General features: G+C 54.0%; 1 protein-coding gene across 10 annotated transcripts in view; it reads left to right on the top strand.

The window, feature by feature from the left end:
* Positions 1–18,875, top strand: part of PRDM16 (PR/SET domain 16) — a 327,469-nt gene that overhangs the window by 109,232 nt on the left and 199,362 nt on the right. For all 10 annotated transcript variants that reach the window (XM_084784692.1, XM_084784691.1, XM_084784688.1 and 7 more), the window contains exon 2: positions 561–910. In XM_084784692.1, the coding sequence (XP_084640818.1) occupies positions 561–910 (350 nt within the window). The remainder of the gene's footprint in view (positions 1–560; positions 911–18,875) is intronic.

Raw genomic sequence — 18,875 nt, 5'->3', positions numbered from 1 at the left:
TGACTGCAACTGTTCCTGACCGGCCTTGAGCTTGCCGGGAACTTAGAGGACCCCATAGAGGACCTTGCTAGCCCAGTGGGGTGTTCACAACAACCCTGTGCTGGGGTGGCAGTTTTTGGTAAATCTCACATGAACCCAAATTTTGAATTTCCTCAAAAAACCTCCCAGTTCCCCAACCTCTGAGGCCCCAGACAAGCACTGAAGTGATCCCCCATGACAGCCTGGCTCTGTCTCTGTCTCTGCTGCTTCACACCAGGACTGGGCAGCTCCTCCTCAGGTGGATGTGGAGAAGAAGTGTCCCATCTCTAAGATATTTGGAAATGGTAAACCAATGAGGGGGGAACATCAGCGGCAGTGATGCCTGCAGTGTGCTGATCCCTAGAGGAAGCCTGGTGGGGTCTCTTCCCCGGGGGCAGCTGGCACCGCGTGTCCGCCAGCGGGTTTGGGATGGTGCAGGAGTGACAGTTGGAAGTCTGCTGGTGCTCTCTGGTTCCACAAGGGCCACATCCCTGGGGCGGGGGTCCCCTGCTGCAGAGGCTGACGCTATGTTATCTCTTTAGGTGACGGTGACGTTGTAAATAATATGTATGAACCCGACCCGGACCTGCTGGCCGGCCAGAGTGCCGAGGAGGAGACTGAGGATAGCATCCTGTCCCCCATCCCTATGGGGCCGCCGTCCCCGTTCCCCACCAGCGAAGACTTCACTCCTAAGGAGGGCTCGCCCTACGAGGCCCCCGTCTACATCCCTGAGGACATTCCAGTCCCGCCAGACTTCGAGCTGCGAGAGTCCTCCATCCCAGGAGCGGGCCTGGGGATCTGGGCCAAGCGGAAGATGGAAACTGGGGAGAGGTTTGGCCCCTACATGGTGGCGCCCCGGGCCGCGCTGAAGGAGGCTGACTTTGGATGGGAGGTGAGTGTGCCTCTGTCTGAGCATGATTGATCGTGGTCATTTATCTTGTGTTCAATCTATTTATAAAAGCCGGTGCAGCCACTGCCCCAGGCGGGAGGCTCGGTCTGTCGGAGGGAGAGCCGTTCGAATGTCACATTTCCCAGGGTTATTTTATCCCGGCAGCTCACATGACGTGACTCAGAAAACATTGCCGGTCCCCTCGGATGCCCATCAGCCCGATGGCTGCGGCACCCTCTTCCCGGAAATGTGTCTTTTTATGAGCTCATGTTTTAAAACATCTTGTGCCTCCTACTGGAGAGAGGTGCTAACCCTCCCTCACTGTGGGATAGCTGAATGCTCTGGGAGAAGCAGCTTGCTGTGGAGAACTTCATTCCGTCTCCATCAGGTGGAGGCAGCTTGCAAACAGGCCTGGTGCTCATACACACACACACACACACACACACACACACACACACACACACACACCAGCACAGTTGGACAAAGCTCCTGACTCATTGTAATGGGGGTCTCACTCTCAGATTTGGGAGCAGAGGGCTTGTCGGCTAAACTTCCTTATCACATCTCCATGGGCCTTTATGGGATTGGAAGCTCATGTGCCTATTAGGCGAGACAGTGCTGAGATCTAGAAGGTGTGCCAGGGGGCGGGGGAAGTCCCGAACCAGGTGCATCCAGAGATGTCACTCGGGCCATGAGGCACACCCACCCCTGCTTTGAAGGGGGAGCTTGTCAAGGTGGCCTCGTGGGAACGTTTTCCCATAGGCTCTGGCCTTCCTGCGGCCCACAGGGCTGCTTTCCAGTGGTAGTTTTGGCATGGAGCCTGACTGGGTGGAAAGCAGGAATGTGAATCCAGATTCCTTTTGGTGTCTCACAACCTCCACAAGTGCTTGTGTGGAGGTCAGTGCCAGGAAGGGCAAATGGACCGGGGGGGGGGGGGGGGGGCAGGGGGGAGCCTGCTAGCCTGTAGTGGTCACTTAACAGTGGGGCTTGGAGGGGGCAGGGTGTCAGGTGGGACAAGGGTCTGCCTCGGGTCTGTCTGTCTTTCTTAGCCTCTTGACAACCTTGAGGAAGTTTTTAAGCAGATCTGAACGTTTGTTTTCTTTGTAGAGCGAGGAAAGACTCAAGGCCGGGTTTTCTCTCCCTGGCTATTTTACAGTCTCCAAACTTTGTACGCCAAGACTCCACAGCTGCCTAGGGACTCCGATGGAGTGTCCCCTTATACATAGCGCCCCCTTGCAGACCCCAGGAAACTGAATACCCCAGCAAACACCAATGAGGCCCTTGGGCCTATCATGTGTAAAACCTCTTTGAGGGGATAGTGTGGAGAGCCAGGGGAGTTGATGCATCTCCTGGTGGTGGCTGGGTCACATTTATATGCTGTTCACATGACCTACAAGACTGAGGTTGAGTGCCCGGAACTCCAGGTGCCTCAGAAGGCAGGTGGAGCGAGGTCTCTGGTATCACAGGGTCCCCTTTGGCTTATGGTCTTGGGCACGGGGCTTCTGTTCTGAATGTGAGCCACCCTTAGTGGTTCTTCAGAGGGCTTGGAGGGTCCAGGTGAGATGCTGGGTTCACCCAGTGGATGAAGAGATGGTGAATTGGCCTTCAGCGTGGTGGCAATTGTATCTCAGGAGCTGACTTGTCATGTTTCCAACCATCACAGTAACAGATGCAGGGTATGGCTACCAAGATTGAGATTGCCTTAACGCCTGGTACCCGGGCCAGGGAACCAACCAGGTGAGGCAGGAGAGGAGGGCATGGTGTCCCCATCCCTCCTTTGGGCACATGTTACATACGCTCTGTGGTCCAAGGGCAGTGTGTTTAGACAGCGTGACAGTTTGGGCTCAATTGGATCTGGCTTTGCGGAGGGCCACTCCTGGTGTGCTGGGGACGGTTGGCGTTGGAGGGCGTTTGTTTAATGCACGAAAGGATCTTCACTGTTTAATCAGGAGGCTAGCTTTCAGATGCTTGGAGAGTAAACAGACCGACCTTACAAACACTATTAGGTAGTTCTTTGGACGACCTTGAAGTGACTTTGTTCTTGTCTGCTCAGTGGCTGATACAAGTTTCTGTTTGATTTTAGTTTTTAAAAGAAATGCCTCATATCACAGTGGCTCCCTGGGTACCAGGCTTGGTACAGGGCTGCGATTATCATTCCTTGGGGCCTGTTGACTTTTACAGCTTTGTTTACTCTCTGTGTAGGTGCTTGAGAGTGAAGGGTAAGGGTGTGTGTGTATGTGTGTGTGTGTGTGTGTGTGTGTGTGTGTGTGTGTGTGTGTGTTTGTGTGTGGTGTGTGTGTGTGTGTGTGTGTGGTGTGTGTGTGTGTGTGTGTGTGTGTGTGTGTGGTGTGTGTGTGTGTGTGTGTGTGTGTGTGTGTGTGGTGTCGCCCTTTTTGCAGAGAGCTTTGTCCCATCGTGGTGACCTGACAGCTACCATTCATGACAGTGGTGCTTAGAAATAGCTGCCCACCCCCCACCCCCACCCCTTGGTCAACGCCCTGAAACAGTGTTCTAGGTATACCTGATAGTATCTCATCTGACCTTGTTTTCTTTGTGAATTCGGGCAGTGTCACCTGTCTCTATGTCCCTTTTCTGGGCTTTGTGTCCTCCCCCAAAAGGCTGGCTGAGCAGTGGCTGTATCTGTGGGACTGGATCCTTGAAACCACTGGGAGAGGAAGCCACCGCTGTCCGGGGAGGCAGGTGGAATCTCGCTCAGTTCCTGGGGTCTGGGATTGACTTGGGTTGAGTTCCACAGGCTGCGGCCTCTGGGCCTGGGAACAGTGTGGAGGCCTGTCCTCTCCTCACAGCTTTACTTTCCCACGAGTGGACTCTGCCCTTTCCACCACGTCCCTTTCGCTATTCATCGTTGCTGTTTGTTCTGTTCTGTTTTGATTTTTGTCTTCCTTGAAGTATGAAGGTAGCTCAGCAAAGTCAGCGAGTTCTGGTGGCCCTCCCAGCCTTTCCTGACTTATTTACCCTACGTGCCTTATCTCTGATCACGGCTCAGGATGGAAAGAAAACCAAAGACCCAGGGCCCAGGTCTCTCCTTAGCCCAGGGAAAGGAGCCTTCTGTGAACTACCCCTAGCCACTCACACCGGGCCCTTGGCCCACCGGCCACTATGCAGGTGCAGAGAGAGGCAGGGGCTACCAGAAAGCGTTAATGTGCAAGCAAGTTGATGTCCCCAGTCAGCTCAGGGCAGCATGCATGGGTGCAGTCTCAGAGTGGTCCCAGATTGCATACTTAATTATTCACACTCGCCCTCATAATTAAGTTCTCTGAATCACAGTAATTGAATTTTGCGACCATTAACGTGGTATGCATTTGCTGCAAGAGAGCAAGCAGTGACATTTTAGCAAAGATGACAGATGAAAGCCAAGGAGGGTCCGTTCTGTTTGGCTTCCTTGAGGGGTGGCCTAGGAGTGGGGCACACCAACCAACCAGTCTGTGGCCAGTCTGCACTTCAGATCTTGGGTCCTACGGAGGAGTGTAGAAGCAGGAGAAGGCCTGTGGTCCTCTCTGGTGGCCAATTTGGGATGAGGGTCAGATTCACTGTTTGTAGCATCCCCTGGGATGCTGTGGGCACACGTCATTTCCTTTTCTTAGAGCGAAGTTCTTGTTTCAGATGACAAAATGAAAGGGCAGGTATCTGCGTGGCTGGCATGAGGCTTCGGCGTAACTAGGGAGGAAAAGGTTTATGGTCAGACTGGGGCAACTACCCACCCATGGATCAGACAGTGACATATGAGGGGCTTTGACTCCCTGCCCCTGGCTGGGGGCACCCCCACTCCAGGTAGAGCAGAGCTAGGCTGTGCCCCTCTTGATGTTCACGTGGGACTCGAAGCCCAGTCCTCCATCCAGGACTAACCCCTGAGACTGTCCCTCTTCTTTCCTCTCACGTGTGTATTGGTGACCTCCAATCACTCTACAGCCCCCTTACCCGAGCGCTTTGGGACCGGCAGGCTGCAGTCTGTGCTTGTTTTGGAAGGAAGCATGTCAGATGTCCTGGGCCTGGCTGATGGGTCTATATGTGGGTGTGGGTGTGGTTTCAATGCCTGGGCATCCCTGTGGACTCTGTCCCTCAAGGAGGAGGCTTCACGGAAGGGCAGCCCAATTCCCAGGCTCCTCCATCTGGTCACCATCCCCCGCATGTCACGCCCTGCTTACTGACACGAGGCTGTGCGCTCACCCTGCCGGTGGGAATAAATCACCCCGTGATTGCATTTTATTGCCCTGAGGTCTGCAAAAGCAATGATTTTGATCATGTGTTGAGTAAATTATGACATTTATCATCGTGCTGTTTATTTTGCTAATTAAGAGATGGCTGCTGTGACAGCCCAGAGGGATGGGCTCTGCATGGGTTGCTCAGAGGCCACCTGCCCCAGGCTGGGTCTGTAGCTGTGTGCCTGAGCCTGCTTGGGTAAAGGCACGTAAGGCAGGGTAGCTGGGGAGGGACCGGAGAGAGAGAAGCTCCTCGCTGACATCGGCCACACTTCTCCAGAGTTAGACTAGGTTCTTGTAGAAGATATATCCAGAAAGACGGCCAGTCGCTGGGATGGCGTTGACACAAATGTCACTGAAGCAAGTCAGTCTCTGGGATGGTGTTGAGCCTGTGATTGACATCCAAACATCATCTGGTGCATGAACATGTCTCCCAGTGTTTCAGAGGCATTAATGCGAACTGAGGTGGCTTCAGCCGTGACGTGGATGGCATCATTTCCTGCAGCGAGGGTCTGAGTAGTAGTACGTGCGTCCGTTTATTCGATTGACAAACAGGCCAAGGTAACAGGACAGGGGCAATAAGGGAGATTGGTCCAGCGACCTCAGCCTGCCTCACTCCTCCCTCTGCTCTGCTATAGTTCCTTCAGGGTTGCCGAGACCCACAGGTGCCTTTGGAGAGGGTCAAGACTGACTGATCACTTTCAGGGACCCTCAGGTTGCCCTAATGCCCGGCGATGTCAGGGCCGGAAGACACTGTGCGTGAAAACCCTGCTGTCAGGATCCGAGAAACTTCTGTCCCTTTACCAGGAGCTCATCACTCCAAACGCCAGCCTTGGGTAGCCCAGCTGGAAAGACAGACGGGAGTGCGCGCTTGTGCATAGGCGCGTTAGCCTTCCCTGCACACCGCAGGCAGCCTTGGCTTTTCTTCTCTTAAGAATGGGGAGTGGGAAGTATGCAGTTGGGGGGGGCAAAAATGGTGGGATGGCGATGTTGGGGAGCGGTCTGTCTGTCTGGTGTGTTTACTAGGGAAGGCAGAGTATCCACACAGGGTAGTGTTAGTCTCTGTCAGCACCCCCAACCCCTCCAGGATGAAGGATCTCTAAGAGACGATTAAAGCCACTGTGGCTTAGCACTAAATGGCCGGACCAAGAGCAAGCCTCTCCACACACTGAGAACATGCACTCAGGGTCCTGAATGCTGAGGCTGAATGCTGAGGCTGACATCAGTCCTGTGGCAGGAGAGACGAACTGGTAGGTTTGCCAGTTTCCAGAGAGGGGCCTGGCCTGCAGGAAGGACTGTGATCTCACCCCAGGACCCCAGCATGGGTCCAAGATTCAGCTTAGGGGGTTTTCCGAGGCAGCCATCTTTGCCCTCTCTCCTCTGGCCTTCACAGACCCTTGCATAAGGAAGCTGTTCTCCTCCCTTGGGCCTGCCCGCAGACAGAGGCATCTCCCTCCCAGCATGGCTGTGCCTCAGGGTGTGTCTGCTTCTTCCTGCTTAGCGTTAGGCTAAAGTCCTGGTGTAGGGCTCTGACCACCCAGGGAAGGGACCACCTGTATCTCCACCCTGCCACCCTCGGCTGCTTTAGGAGACTAGGCTCAGTTGTGACTATTGTGAGTGCTGGGGTGCTGTGAGAAGCAGATCTCACTGTGGGCTCAGAGCAGAATTCTGAGCCTAAATTCATGCCCTGGATCCATCCTGATCTTGGAGATAGGGGAAACCCTAGGAAACCCCCCTTTCTACCAGGCACGAGTGTTCCCACCAGCGGACACTCCCCGCCAGCACCAGCGGTCACGTGCTTGGCCTACACTGTCCAACTGGCTGGTCTCTCATCATGAAGGACCTGGGCAGAGAAGCTGTGGGTTGGGTGTGGGTGAGGGTGGGTGTATTTTGGTGCTGGTGAAAGAGCCCATATGAGAAGAACCCTTCCTGAGTCCCAGGATGAGGCCAGTCTACTGTCCCCGCCCTAGAAACAGTGGCCTCTGTCTGATGAGGAAGTCATCTGAGCTGCTGGGAATCTGCCTGCCGTTTCTGATCCCACAGTGGGTGTAGGAGAAATGGAAATGGGTTTAGAGACCCGTATGTGAAACCCCCTGACTGTCCAGAGCCGCCCATGAGTGCAGCCTTCTGCATAAAGAGGTTCACCGAATCACCACGTGCTTCTGGGCAAGATCTGCAGTGACTCGAGCGTACAGACCATTTAGGTCAGACAGTGAATGCCCAGTGCACATGGTCGACCTGGGAAGGAGGCAGCTCGCAGACCCTCTGGCCTCGTTCGATCCCACTCAGAGCCTTGTGGGCTTCCCTACTGAGCACCAAGCCTCTTCTGAGTCCACAGGGAATAAACATACACACACGCACACACCCACAGCTTTGCCGTTCCCGCCATCACCAAGCTGCCCGCTCCAAAGCAAGGCTGGGACATCCAGAGCCAACTAGTGAGCAGCTTAGAGCTTCCTAAACGGATGCCTGGAACTGTCCGTAGCTACAAGGACTTTAACCTCTCAGTTCTACCAGGGTCTGCTGCAGGGGCTGGGATGGCGGGAGAGGCGAGCCGGGCGCAGACCCAGTGTATACACAGGCCATGCAAGAAGTGAGTCTACCCAGGCTTAGAATGGGGTCTGACAATAACAGCTGAATTTTTGAAGAAAGATTTGGGGGTGATGAGTTTAATATATCATCCTCTGGGGGTCAGGGGTGTTCCTTAGATCCCCCTCTTAGGTATCTTGGCCCCAGAACTGAAGTGTAGGGTCATGACTCTCTCTCACCTGACTGCTTGCTGGTATCACCTGATCACTGCCACCCAGGCTTACTCCGGGCAGGAGCTGGTTATCTCTCTTTGGGGGGGGAGAGGGGAGGATCTGGGTTTAAGACCCAGAGTTCTCGTCCAGCGGCGAAGCTCGTGACAGCTCCCAGAGATTATAGTCCACAGTCACGATACAGAACAGCTGCCCTAGGAAGGAAGAGGGAGGGGGATCTCTTCTCATACACTATCTCACCAGAAGGCCCAGCATGAGTGCGGCTGTGGCGGGCCGTGTTCTGTGCACGTGGCATAGAGGCGCCATGATGGGGCTACGTAGGGTGGACAGTGGAGGGCTTCAAATTGCCTGCCAGGCAACAAGGCTCCCAGGAACAAGAATTTTGGGAGGTGCCTGTGTCCTGTGTGTTCACTGCCACTTAGAAAGACCAGCACACAGCACTCAGCCTTTCACATACACTCTTGCAGGCTCACACTCCTGGAGATGCTCCGACGCAGATGGGCACACCCGCACACTAGTGCACTTCCATGCGTAGGACCTGCTTGCCCCGTGCCGCAGAGGTTCTGGAGTTCTACCTCACCTCCTGCTCTAGCAACCCGGCAGGGCAGGTGCCCGATCCTCCCTTCAGCTCTTGGACCCTCTTGTTATGTGTTCTATAGCTCCACCAGTGGGATGGCAGGGCCACTAAAGGCACTGTATGATGTAACTCCTGGGCAGTGTGGAGCCTGGCCGGTGGAAAGCCAGCAAGGGCCTGCCGCGCCTGGGATGGTCACACCCTTGAAAGTAATGGCTCTCAGTCTTCCTGATGCTGCAACTCTTTATTGTGGTGGACCGCCTCCTACCCCCAACCAGCCATAAAATGATTTTCATTGCTGCTTCATAACTGTAACTTTGCTATAGTTACGAGCCTTAATGTAAGTTACCTGATAGGCAGGACATCTGATAGGTGACCCCTGTGAAAGGGTGGGTCAGTCCCTAAGGGGTCATGAACCACAGGTTGAGAACCAGTGCTCTAAGGCTTTTTTTCAATGGTGGTCTCCCCCTTACGGTACCCCCCCCCCACTCTCTCTGGCCCCAGAACTTTGCAGTGCCTTGCTCTCTACCTAGGCACGCCGTACACCTTTGACACTGAGCAGCCTCTCTTTGTCTGGCTGCTGGAGAGACTTCAGAAGGCTAAGGCATTGCTGTGGGCTTCTCTTCCTGGTGACAGTTAGGGATGCGCTTATAGAGGCAAACTGAATGTCCAGAACCTGCCAGGGTGCCGCTGAGCAAGCGCTCCAAGGTGGACACCACGAAGCCAGACCCCTGGCCAGGCACGATGCCCTGGCGGCCCCTGCCCTGCCTCAGCCCACCATGTCGCTGGGAAGGAGCTGAGCTCAAAAACCCCTCAAAAGCCAGGGAGAAAGCCACATATGGCCATTTCTCAAGGACAGCTGCGGGACCCAGGAGCCAACCTTTCCCGCCTCTCCCAGGCACACTGACAGCAGCCCCACATTTCCAGCCCAGGAATGCCATGCAATCCTGTGCTATCTTAGGCCCAGCTCCGAAGCCGGGTATATAAGGAATTTTAGGGGGAAAAAAGGAGAGAGAGTGACTAAGAGTACCTCCCGGTGGCTCTCCTCTACTTCCTTAAGCGGTAATAACTCAGCCACAACCCGGCAGAGGGCACTTTCTTTAAATAGAGCGCTCTGATTCACAGGCGAAAAAGGGGAAATAAATGTTTTCTTTTCATATTTGAGAGACATCCGCGGATGCCAACTTCTTAAATGGTATTTTGCCATCCGCCTCACACACTACCCCAGTGACAGCCAGCGCCCATCCGGACTCGGGAACGCTGCCTGTGAGAGCTGACATGTGAAAGTATGAGGTTGAGGTGGAGTGGGAGGTCCCAGCAGAGGGGGGAGGCTGGGGTAGAGGAGAAGGTGGGTTCCTCGCCTGTGACCCCTTAAGGTCGTCTGTGGAACAGGACCCCTTGGCTCTTTTCTTTTCTTCTATTTCCCCCACCTTCCTTTTCACCTTAAGGAAAATGAATAAGCGCTGTGCACTAAGGAAAGCTCACAAAGTCACCTGGGTGGGCCGGGCCTGGCCATCTTGATGAGCTGGGCGCTCTTCTGCAACCGTGCAGGAGGACTGGGCAGGCACCTACTTGGTCCCACAGGAGGCTCTTTCTACTCAGAGCTGTGGTCAACACACGGCCATCCTCCTTTGGCTGAGAGGAAACCAAAGCTGAAGAACCAAGGAAGACAGGCTCCCCACAGGGAGGTGAGGCCCAGGCCCGGCTCCTTGGGTGTCACTTTTTCCCCAGGGCTTTGATGTTTCTGTCTTGTGAATTCAAGTCCTCAGCCCCTGCTCTGGGGACTGCGGTAGGACCAGGCAAGGACCACTTGGTACTCATGGTGTCCGTGACCCACAGGGAGAGCTATCACCATCCTGAAGATGAATCTGAGGGTTCTGTGTCAGCCTCCAGGATGCCCTGGGCGAAGAGGGCAGACCGATGAGGACAGGGGCATATCCAGGCAAGACCCTGTGGGGCTCTGGCCCTGACAGCTAATAATATACAGTGTCTAGACCTCCCTGTCCCACAGTGCACCTTGGCCTTGGCGTTTCTGAAGCCATCTTTAGAGAATTGTCCCTATACCATCTCCATCCAGGGTACTGGTCCTAGTAGCTCCTCTGCCCACAGGGATAGGATGCCTGCATCCAGCCCCAGGGATCTGCGCACCAGCAACAACCGAGCAGAGGACACCGGTGCCTGCCTTGGGCATCTCTCTGCCCAGTGGCCTTTCTTCCGTGCCTCCCACAATCCCTCCTGGGTGGCCCTGTGGCTGCTACAAGCAGACCTGGCTATGGCATATACTCAGTTGACATGGGATCCAGTAATCTTGGAGCCTCAGTGTGCTTTTGGGATGAAGACACAGAAGGTTTGGAGGATGCTTCTGTCTGTGCCCGGCAGGGAGTAACATAGATACAACGCAGGGTCTCAGTATGCACCCCAGGGCATACCTGCAGGTACAGCCAGGGCTGCTCTGGGCTGACTCTTGAAGGAAGAAAGCAACCAGACCACCAAGGCTGTAGAAACTGCAGTCATTTGCAGGTTTCATAAGGAACAGGAAGAGCTGGGAGGACAGCCCTCCCTCGGGTGTCTCCCTAGGGAGCCCCAGCCACAGTGCTGACAACTGTCCCTCCTGAGCCCTCCCACCCGCTGTGCACCGGGTCAGACAAGAGCCCAGGCGTTCCAGCCCATAAAAGGTCTCCCTGGGCCTGGGTTGAGATGTGAGCCCTGGGGCTCGCTCTGCAGGCAGAGGACAGCCTCGCCTGCTTATCAAAGCTTCTCTGTGGCTTACGTCCCCTGGCACAGGAATGTACTCTTAGCAGTGTTGTCCCAGCCACCTTGGCTTCAGGCGAAGACAAGGGTGACACTGCCACTCACAGGCCACCAAGCACCTCAGGGAGCACTTGCACCTGTGCTCAGTGGCGGACAGGCAGGAGTTGCTTGGGCCCACGTGGGACTCCCTAACATGGGTTCTCTCAGCCCGGGGATTGAGTTGTCTCTGGGTTTGTCTTGAGTGAACACAAGCATCCGTGTCCAGGAAAGTTCATCCCGGAGTTGTCTCTTCACCGGTAGGCTGCCCCCAAGGTTCCCCGCTGGCTCTGGGGAAATAGCAACGCCCCACATCTCCCTGGGTCTGTCAGACAAGGCCTAAGCGCCTCTCCTCCCTTCATATCTACATCAGGGACAGAGATCGGGCCCACCTAGCATTCATGAAGCTCTCTGTCCCATCTCTATCTCCATGTAGATCACCATGGCGGTGCACACCTATAAATCTAGCGCATGGGAGGTAGACGCACGGGGTCTCAGAAGTGCAGCACCGTTCTTAGCTACAGAGAAAGTTAGAGGCCAGCCTGGGCTGCATAAGAGACTTTCTTAAACAAGCAAGCAAGCAAGCAAGCAAGCAAGACCATGTGCGTTTCGGTGCCAGGCTTGAGGAGGCCAGCCTGCACTGACCCCTCATCGCCTGTAACGCGGAATTGAGACTGCCTGCAAGCTCTGTGTGCTTTGCCCCGTGCTCCAGGACTAGCTGGCTGTGCCATCGGGACTCACTGAAGGCCCAGCTCCCGGCGGGCAGCAGCGGCAGCTGCACCCCTCGGCCAGCCTGCGCAGGGCAGCGACAGGGATTACCAGCTCTAAGCAGGACCACAGGAGCCACCTTTGTCTGCCTTTCAGGCTGTTTCCCCTTCTGGGCTAATGCCCACTTTAATTGTACATCCTATTGTGTCATCCCTGTTCAGCCGTGTTCAGAAATACCTACATCCACTCCTTTCCCATTTAGATCTCTCCGAAGCCCATTCTGTCTTATCAGCACAGTAATTTCACGAGCAGAGCTAAGATTTCTGCCATTTAGGCCCCGGGCATTGTCTGACGCTGCGGCGGCTGAGATAAACCCTCACCCAGAACAAAGTCGAAATGACCTTTTACAAGTAGAAGCAGCCTTGTTTCCCTCTAGACTAATTTATCAGCCGTCGCTTCGGCCTCTGCGTGCTCAGCAGCGGCCCGAAGAGTGCTGGGGGGGGAGGGGAGGGGCGGTGGCTGGGCGAGGGCTGGTCTTGGCTGGTTCCTAGCTTTCAACAGGCGCCTCTGGAGCCATTGGCTGCTAGTGGCCTCAGGAAGTGAAGATAGGCCCACAGGCTGGAGGACCCAGCCAAATGTGTGCTAAAGAGGGTGAGGCCTCTGGGCCTAGGTGCCCATGGGAGGTGGCCAAGACCTCCTCTAGCATTCTGTCAGCACTGAGATGCAACTGAGTCAGCCAGGCTGGGACATATACAATAGCAAGAATTCAGAGGCCACAGGTGCCCGGAAGTTCCCCAGCCACTGGGCCCATCCTCGTGAGCTGATCCCAGCTCCCGAATTCTGCTTAGATAACTGCAGCCAGCTCTGACTTCCTTGCCACCTCCAGGAACAAGGTCCAAGAGAGACTGCTTGGGCTCCCGGGCTAGCTAAGTTTATAGTTCTAGAAGTTTCCAGTAGGCCTGTCCGCTACAACTTAGTTCACTGGGCCCTTCAGACGTTGTTAGCATCCCATAGAGTGGGTTATGAACCCCTTGGGCATGGAGACCTGTGCTTTCGGAGAAGTGCCCAGATCCATAGCTCGAGGATTTGCCTGAACACAAGTCCCAGGGACACGCCAGGACTCAGTGACCAGGGCTGTGGGCAAAGGATGGCCCACTTTGTGACATGTCCTGTACCAGAGAGGTGGCATATTCTCTAGTTTGAGCCATTAAGGGCAAGGCCACCCTTATCAGCTAAGCGGGGATCTCAGACAAGAGCCCACACTTTCTCTTATGCTCTCACGGCCAAGAAATGCTCACAGACACTCAGCTGGGAGGGCCATACAGGGGGCCACCCCAGCGACCGGCAGCATGTTTCCATTTCTTCTTGTAGAGGCATTGGGGCTCAGCCCGTATTTCCAGCAGGGACTCCACTTTGAGTCTAGCCCAAAGCCTGGGGAGGTGGATACTCACACCACAACTGAGTCAGGACCTGGGGTAGGAGAACTGTGGGCCTGAAGGAGGAAGGTACAGGGTCTGGCCGAGCCTGCTTCCTATGGAAGACGCCAATCCTAGGCTCTTAGACTAGAGGCCAAGCTTTAAAAGGTCATCACATATCCTTCTGTGTCTGCCCTTGAGTGGTTGCCTTTCCTGGTACTGTCAAAGCTGATGGGTAATTCCAGGGCACCCTTACCTCTCTGCAGATGAGCGGGCTCCCCTTGGAATCCAGCCTTGCAGCGTTCTGACTCAACTGGGGCAAACCTGTGTATTTGGTAGCAGGGGACATCTTAGTGATTGTGCCCCCACTGTCTTCAGGCTGAGGCCACAAAGCTTCCCTGGGCTCCACAGGACAGTGCTTCCTGTAGACTGATTCTCCTCCCTCCTCCTCCCGTGTGTGTGTGTGTGTGTGTGTGTGTGTGTGTGTGTGTGTGAGAGAGAGAGAGAGAGAGAGAGAGAGAGAGAGAGAGAGAGAGAGAGAGAGAGAGAGAGAATTCATGCACCACCATATTCAGTTATGTGATGCAGGAGACCGAGCCCAGGGCTTCCGACCTGCTGGTCAAACACTGCTAAGCTCCAGCTCCAGCCGAAAATCAAAGCACAGCACAAGATGCCGGAAGCTCAGACGCAGGTCTCAGTGAACGGAGAAAGAAAGGTGGTTCAGACCATGGCTCAGAGAGTGCTACTGAGACCCTGGGCAAGCTATTGAAGTCTCTGAGCCTCAGTTTCCCCATTTGTTCAATGACGGTATTGAAATAAATTATGTAGAGATTGCATCCGAGCCTGAATTCTGATGCTTTGTTTGTTTGGATTCTTTTTATGTGTGGGTTTGTTTTGTTTTGTTTTGTTTTGTTTTTGTTTTTGTTTTTTTTGGAGATTCAGTTTCTTTGTCCTGGAACTCACTCTATAGACTAGGCTAGCTCAAACCCAGAGATCTACCTGCTGCCTGCTAAGTGCTGGGATCAAAGGCATGCACCAGCATACCTGGGTTTTGAATTCTGATGCTTAAGGTATGTGAGACCTGCGTCTTGGAGAGTGTCCCTGGTGGAATCTTTAGTCAGCAACTTTTCGCTGTGGCCTCTCCCAAAGTTCTGCTCCTGTCTTGAGCTCTTCCCTTCCGGATGAAGCACTGCTGAGGTCATAGAGGTGGCCCCAGCAAAGGGACTCAGATCCCTGTGGCTTCCCTCCTGAGAGATTTGGGAAAAGTACGCCCCTGGACTGTGTGGGCAGATCCTTGGAAAGTCTGTGCTGTAGGAGTGGGCCCAGCCTTCGGGGGAGTCGGCCAACAGTTTCTCTGATACCTGGCATGGGTTTGGTAATACGTGATGGCGCTGCTCGGTCTCTGTTGGTTTTCTGAATCGTCATTTCTTGGAGCACCGAGGAAGGTGCCTGATCCTAATGCCTGTGGCTAGGGCAGATGCCTCCCTTAGGGTCCTGAGGCTGCTGTGCTTTGTTCTGCTGTGGTAGGTAGTTGTCTATTCCACGTCCCTCCTGGCTTCTCTCTAGAGTCATTGGCCTTCTGTGGCTTGGAGATACATCACCCAGCATCTCCAGCTTTGTACTTCCACGGTCATCCCTCCGTGTGGTCAGTGTCTGTGCACCCCGTGTGGAGCGCCCCCAGAGGCTTGAAGAAGAGGGTGTTAGGCCACCCAGAACTGGAGGTACAGATGGCTGTGAGTTATGACTGTGTGGGTGTGGGAGCCAGACCTGGCCTGCCGAAAGAGCAGGCAGTGCTTTTAAATGCTCAGCCACCGCCCAAGTCTCAAATGTCCCCTTCTTAACAGGATGCCCTCTGACTGGATGAAAGGGCAGGTGCTGTCCTCATCCTCAGTCTGTTCACCTCATTGGCAGATACTGTCTCAAAACAGGAGCACATTTCCTGGTGCTGGAGGTTTGGGCTTTAGGACACAGATTCAGGGGCGTGGTGCACAGGTCAGCCTGTAACAGACCCCTAAGGGATCAGATCTCTGGGCTGAATAATTCTCAAGTAGAAGGAATAACCTTCTATAGTCACACCTAAGCCAGGGTGCCATGCAGGCATGGTGATTTCCCAAGACCTCTGGGACACAAAGAATAGGCGTCCCTGGCCTAGGGATGTGTGCAGTAATCCCAGGAGTGGACATGCCATCAAGACCATGCCTGGCCATGACAATAACATCCTAGTCTAGTGTTAGCATTATTTTTAGATTCATTTATTTTATGTGCATAAGTGTTTTGCCCGCTTTAGTGCCTGTGGGGGTGAGGAGATGGGATGGGATTCCCCTGGACTTGGAGTTATAGGTGGTTACAGACCACCACGTAAGGCGCTGGGAACTGGAACCTGGCTCTGTGGTTGCTGTTTGCCACTGAGCCATCTCGGCGGCCCCCAGGGTTAGGATTTGCATCCAGTTTTCATCTGTGTCATACTAGCAGCAAAATGTTACCTTGCAGACACGCTGGAGAATCTGGGCCCTGGAGGGTTCTTAAAACCTCCTCAGTTAGGTGGGGGAAGGTCGGTCTGTGGGTAAGCCGTGGAGTGTGGATCTTCAGGATAAAGACAGAGTGAAATCTCACACTCACCCCTCTGGTTCTGAGTTAGCAAGTGAGAAGGAAAAAAAGTAAAACCACCCAAGGACAAAAGCAGGGGACATCCCAGTTCCCGCTAGCCGGGTAGCATCCGCTAGCAGGCTGCAGCCTAGGGTAAGGCTAGGGGAGCAGCAGACACAACCCTGCGTTGTTCATCTTTAAAGCTGGCGCTTTTCAAACAGCGTGCTGGCCTGCTTGACATAAGCACACGGTGCCCGCATCCGTCCGCTGACCACCTAGGGCCTGACCCCGCCGTGTCCGATGCTCGCCCTTGAAGGTTCTTGGGTGTCTTAATTCAAAAAGGAAATGGTTAAAAAAAAAAAAAAAGGCGGGCAGACAGGAAAGGAGTGGAAAAGGACTGGGGCCCAGCAGTTGGCTAATTGGAATGGGGGACTCCGGTGTTGGGGGGTGGGGTGGGCTGCCGGGGCTGGACAATGTGCTCCGGAACGGGGGGCTGAGAAGGCCCAGTGGGATTACGATTGAATTAGTTGAAGTCAGAAGCCCCCTGAATGAGGCAGAGAAGGGAAGGGAAGTGATGGGCCAGGAATAATGCTGCCTGAACGAGGGGCCCCATTCACCGCCCTGAAAAGCCCAGGACTCCCTTTCTCGGGGAAGCGACAGGCAAGCTTACTTTTTGTTTGGCTGGGGGCGGGGCGCCCCGAGGACATACTTACCTACTGCCAGTGACAGGCACAGAAGGAAACTTGAAAATAATCCCAGGGCTGGCAGTGGGAACCCACAGGCTCCGGATGATGCTTCTCTGAGTTTCCCTCGGTCCCCAAGTTCACTGGGGTTCGCTATTCAAAGAGACTTGTACCCACCCCGACCCCCACCCCAGCCTGCAGGCCGCCAAATTACGCCACGTAAAAGTTACTCCGTCTACCTGGCTGTGTAGTAAAGAAACATCTTTAAAGTTTCTTTGGACAAAAACCTGTTGTTCTAATTAGCAGTTAAAAAAAAAAAAAGTAAAATACAGAAGTGGACCAGCCCAAAACTTGAATGGCAAAAAAAAAAAAAAAAAGAAAGTACGTGAGGAGAGAGGGAGGTGCCACGGGATTATAAAAAGAAAAGTACTTAGCAAAATGCTGTGCTCAGTAAATATTTGTTGAATTCATACATTAATTAATTTTCCAGATGAGATTTGCCTAATCCATCTTTTAAAGAAAGTGGGGATTAGGAAGGACTCGGAATCTGATGACTGGGGAGGCCTGGCGGAGATGAAAGGGCTGTGCGTGAGGTTTTGGAGCCCAACCCTCCTGAGGTGCAGCAGGCAGGCCTGCTTTCCTGGCCAGGCCTGGCCTTCTGTAATTGCCTGTTACACAAGCCTGTTTGCTCCTGGAGTTGAGTTCCCTCACTGGGGAAGGACTCAGTGTCCATGCCCTTCACAGCCCTCAACTCCTGGCCTCGGATGCTCCTGCCCTGTGAGCAGGGTGGGTTTTTGTTTTTGTTTTTGTTTTGTTTTGGGGGTGGTTTTTGTTTGTTTGTTTTGTTTTGTTTTGTTTTTATGGAACTTCATCACCTTTGCCCACTTATCAGCAGGATCCAACATTGTTTTTTGTGAATTATTTTCTTGAAGGTGGTTTAAGCCAGGGGACTGCAGGTGCCCTAGTTCCCCATCCCCAACATTGCCACACAGAGGTCCCACCCATTGTTGTTGACCCCGTTTCCTTAGCTACAGAACTTAGAGCACGGAGAAATGGACCAGTGGTCCCAAACTGGTCTGGGATCACCCCTGCCAGTCTGGTTGACGGCCCTATCCAGGAAAGACCTCAGTAAGCAGCAGCCTTAGATCCTATCCCTGGTATTAAGAGAGCTCCAGTGTTCGGACAGCCCGCTGGCTTCTGAGGTTCATCTCTGACACAGAAGTTACAGGCAACACGGGTCCCATCTAGGGGACATAGGCACCCCCAGAAAGCCCGTGAAATCCTGTGGGTGACGTGGCTGTGTGCCGAGGGTAATTGTTCTGGGGATACTCAGTCTGCCTTACACCCAGGTTCTCCCTCCTGGACACGGTCCCAACATCAACCCCCCCTCCCCGCCAAGCCTGCCCTTCCCAGTCCTAGTGATGTCATAGACAGTAGAAGGAGGCAGGGCCGTGTTCCTGAACCCTGTGCGTCTGTGTAGACAGACTGCCAACAGGCAAGATGGAGATGAGAGGAACGGGCTCCAGAAATTGTATCTTGGTGAATGAATCCTAGACATTCTCTGATCTTTCCCAGGTCTGTGTGTAGGCCTCACCACAGCTCTTTCATGGACAGCCGTCCTGTCTGCACACATGTAATTGTACAAACCCCTTCACGTTCTCTCTCTGTCTCTGTCTCTCTGTCTCTGTCTCTCTGTCTTTCTCTGTCTCTGTCTCTCTGTCTCTCTGTCTCTCTGTCTCTCTGTCTGTCTCTGTCTCTCTGTCTCTCTGTCTCTCTGTCTCTGTCTCTCTGTGTCTCTGTGTCTCTGTCTCTGTCTCTGTCTTTCTCTGTCTCTGTCTCTCTCTGTCTTTCTCTGTCTCTATCTCTCTATCTCTCTCTGTCTGTTTCTGTCTCTCTGTCTGTCTCTGTCTCTCTCTCTCTCTTTCTCTTACACACACACACACACACACACACAACACACACACACACACACACACACACACACACACACACACACACACACACGGAACCATAAATCCCACCTCTCAGCTGGTCACTATTCTAGATGTCTGTAAAGGCTAATACTGACCCAGCACGGAGCTGAAGGGAGGCTAGGAGCAGGACGATGGGAGGGGCATCCTGGGTATATCGGAATGAAGGCTGGGGTAACCAGGAAGGGGGTGGGGGCACAGGCAAGGACTGATGGGCCCTTTGACAGGCTTGTGCACTGCCCACACTAGGATTCAGAGGCTGTCAC

The sequence above is a fragment of the Acomys minous genome (genome assembly GCF_964271855.1).
Source record: "Acomys minous genome assembly, chromosome: 6".
NCBI lineage: Eukaryota > Metazoa > Chordata > Mammalia > Rodentia > Muridae > Acomys > Acomys minous.
Note: the sequence above shows the minus strand (reverse complement) of the source record. Positions and strands in the feature narration are given on the sequence as shown.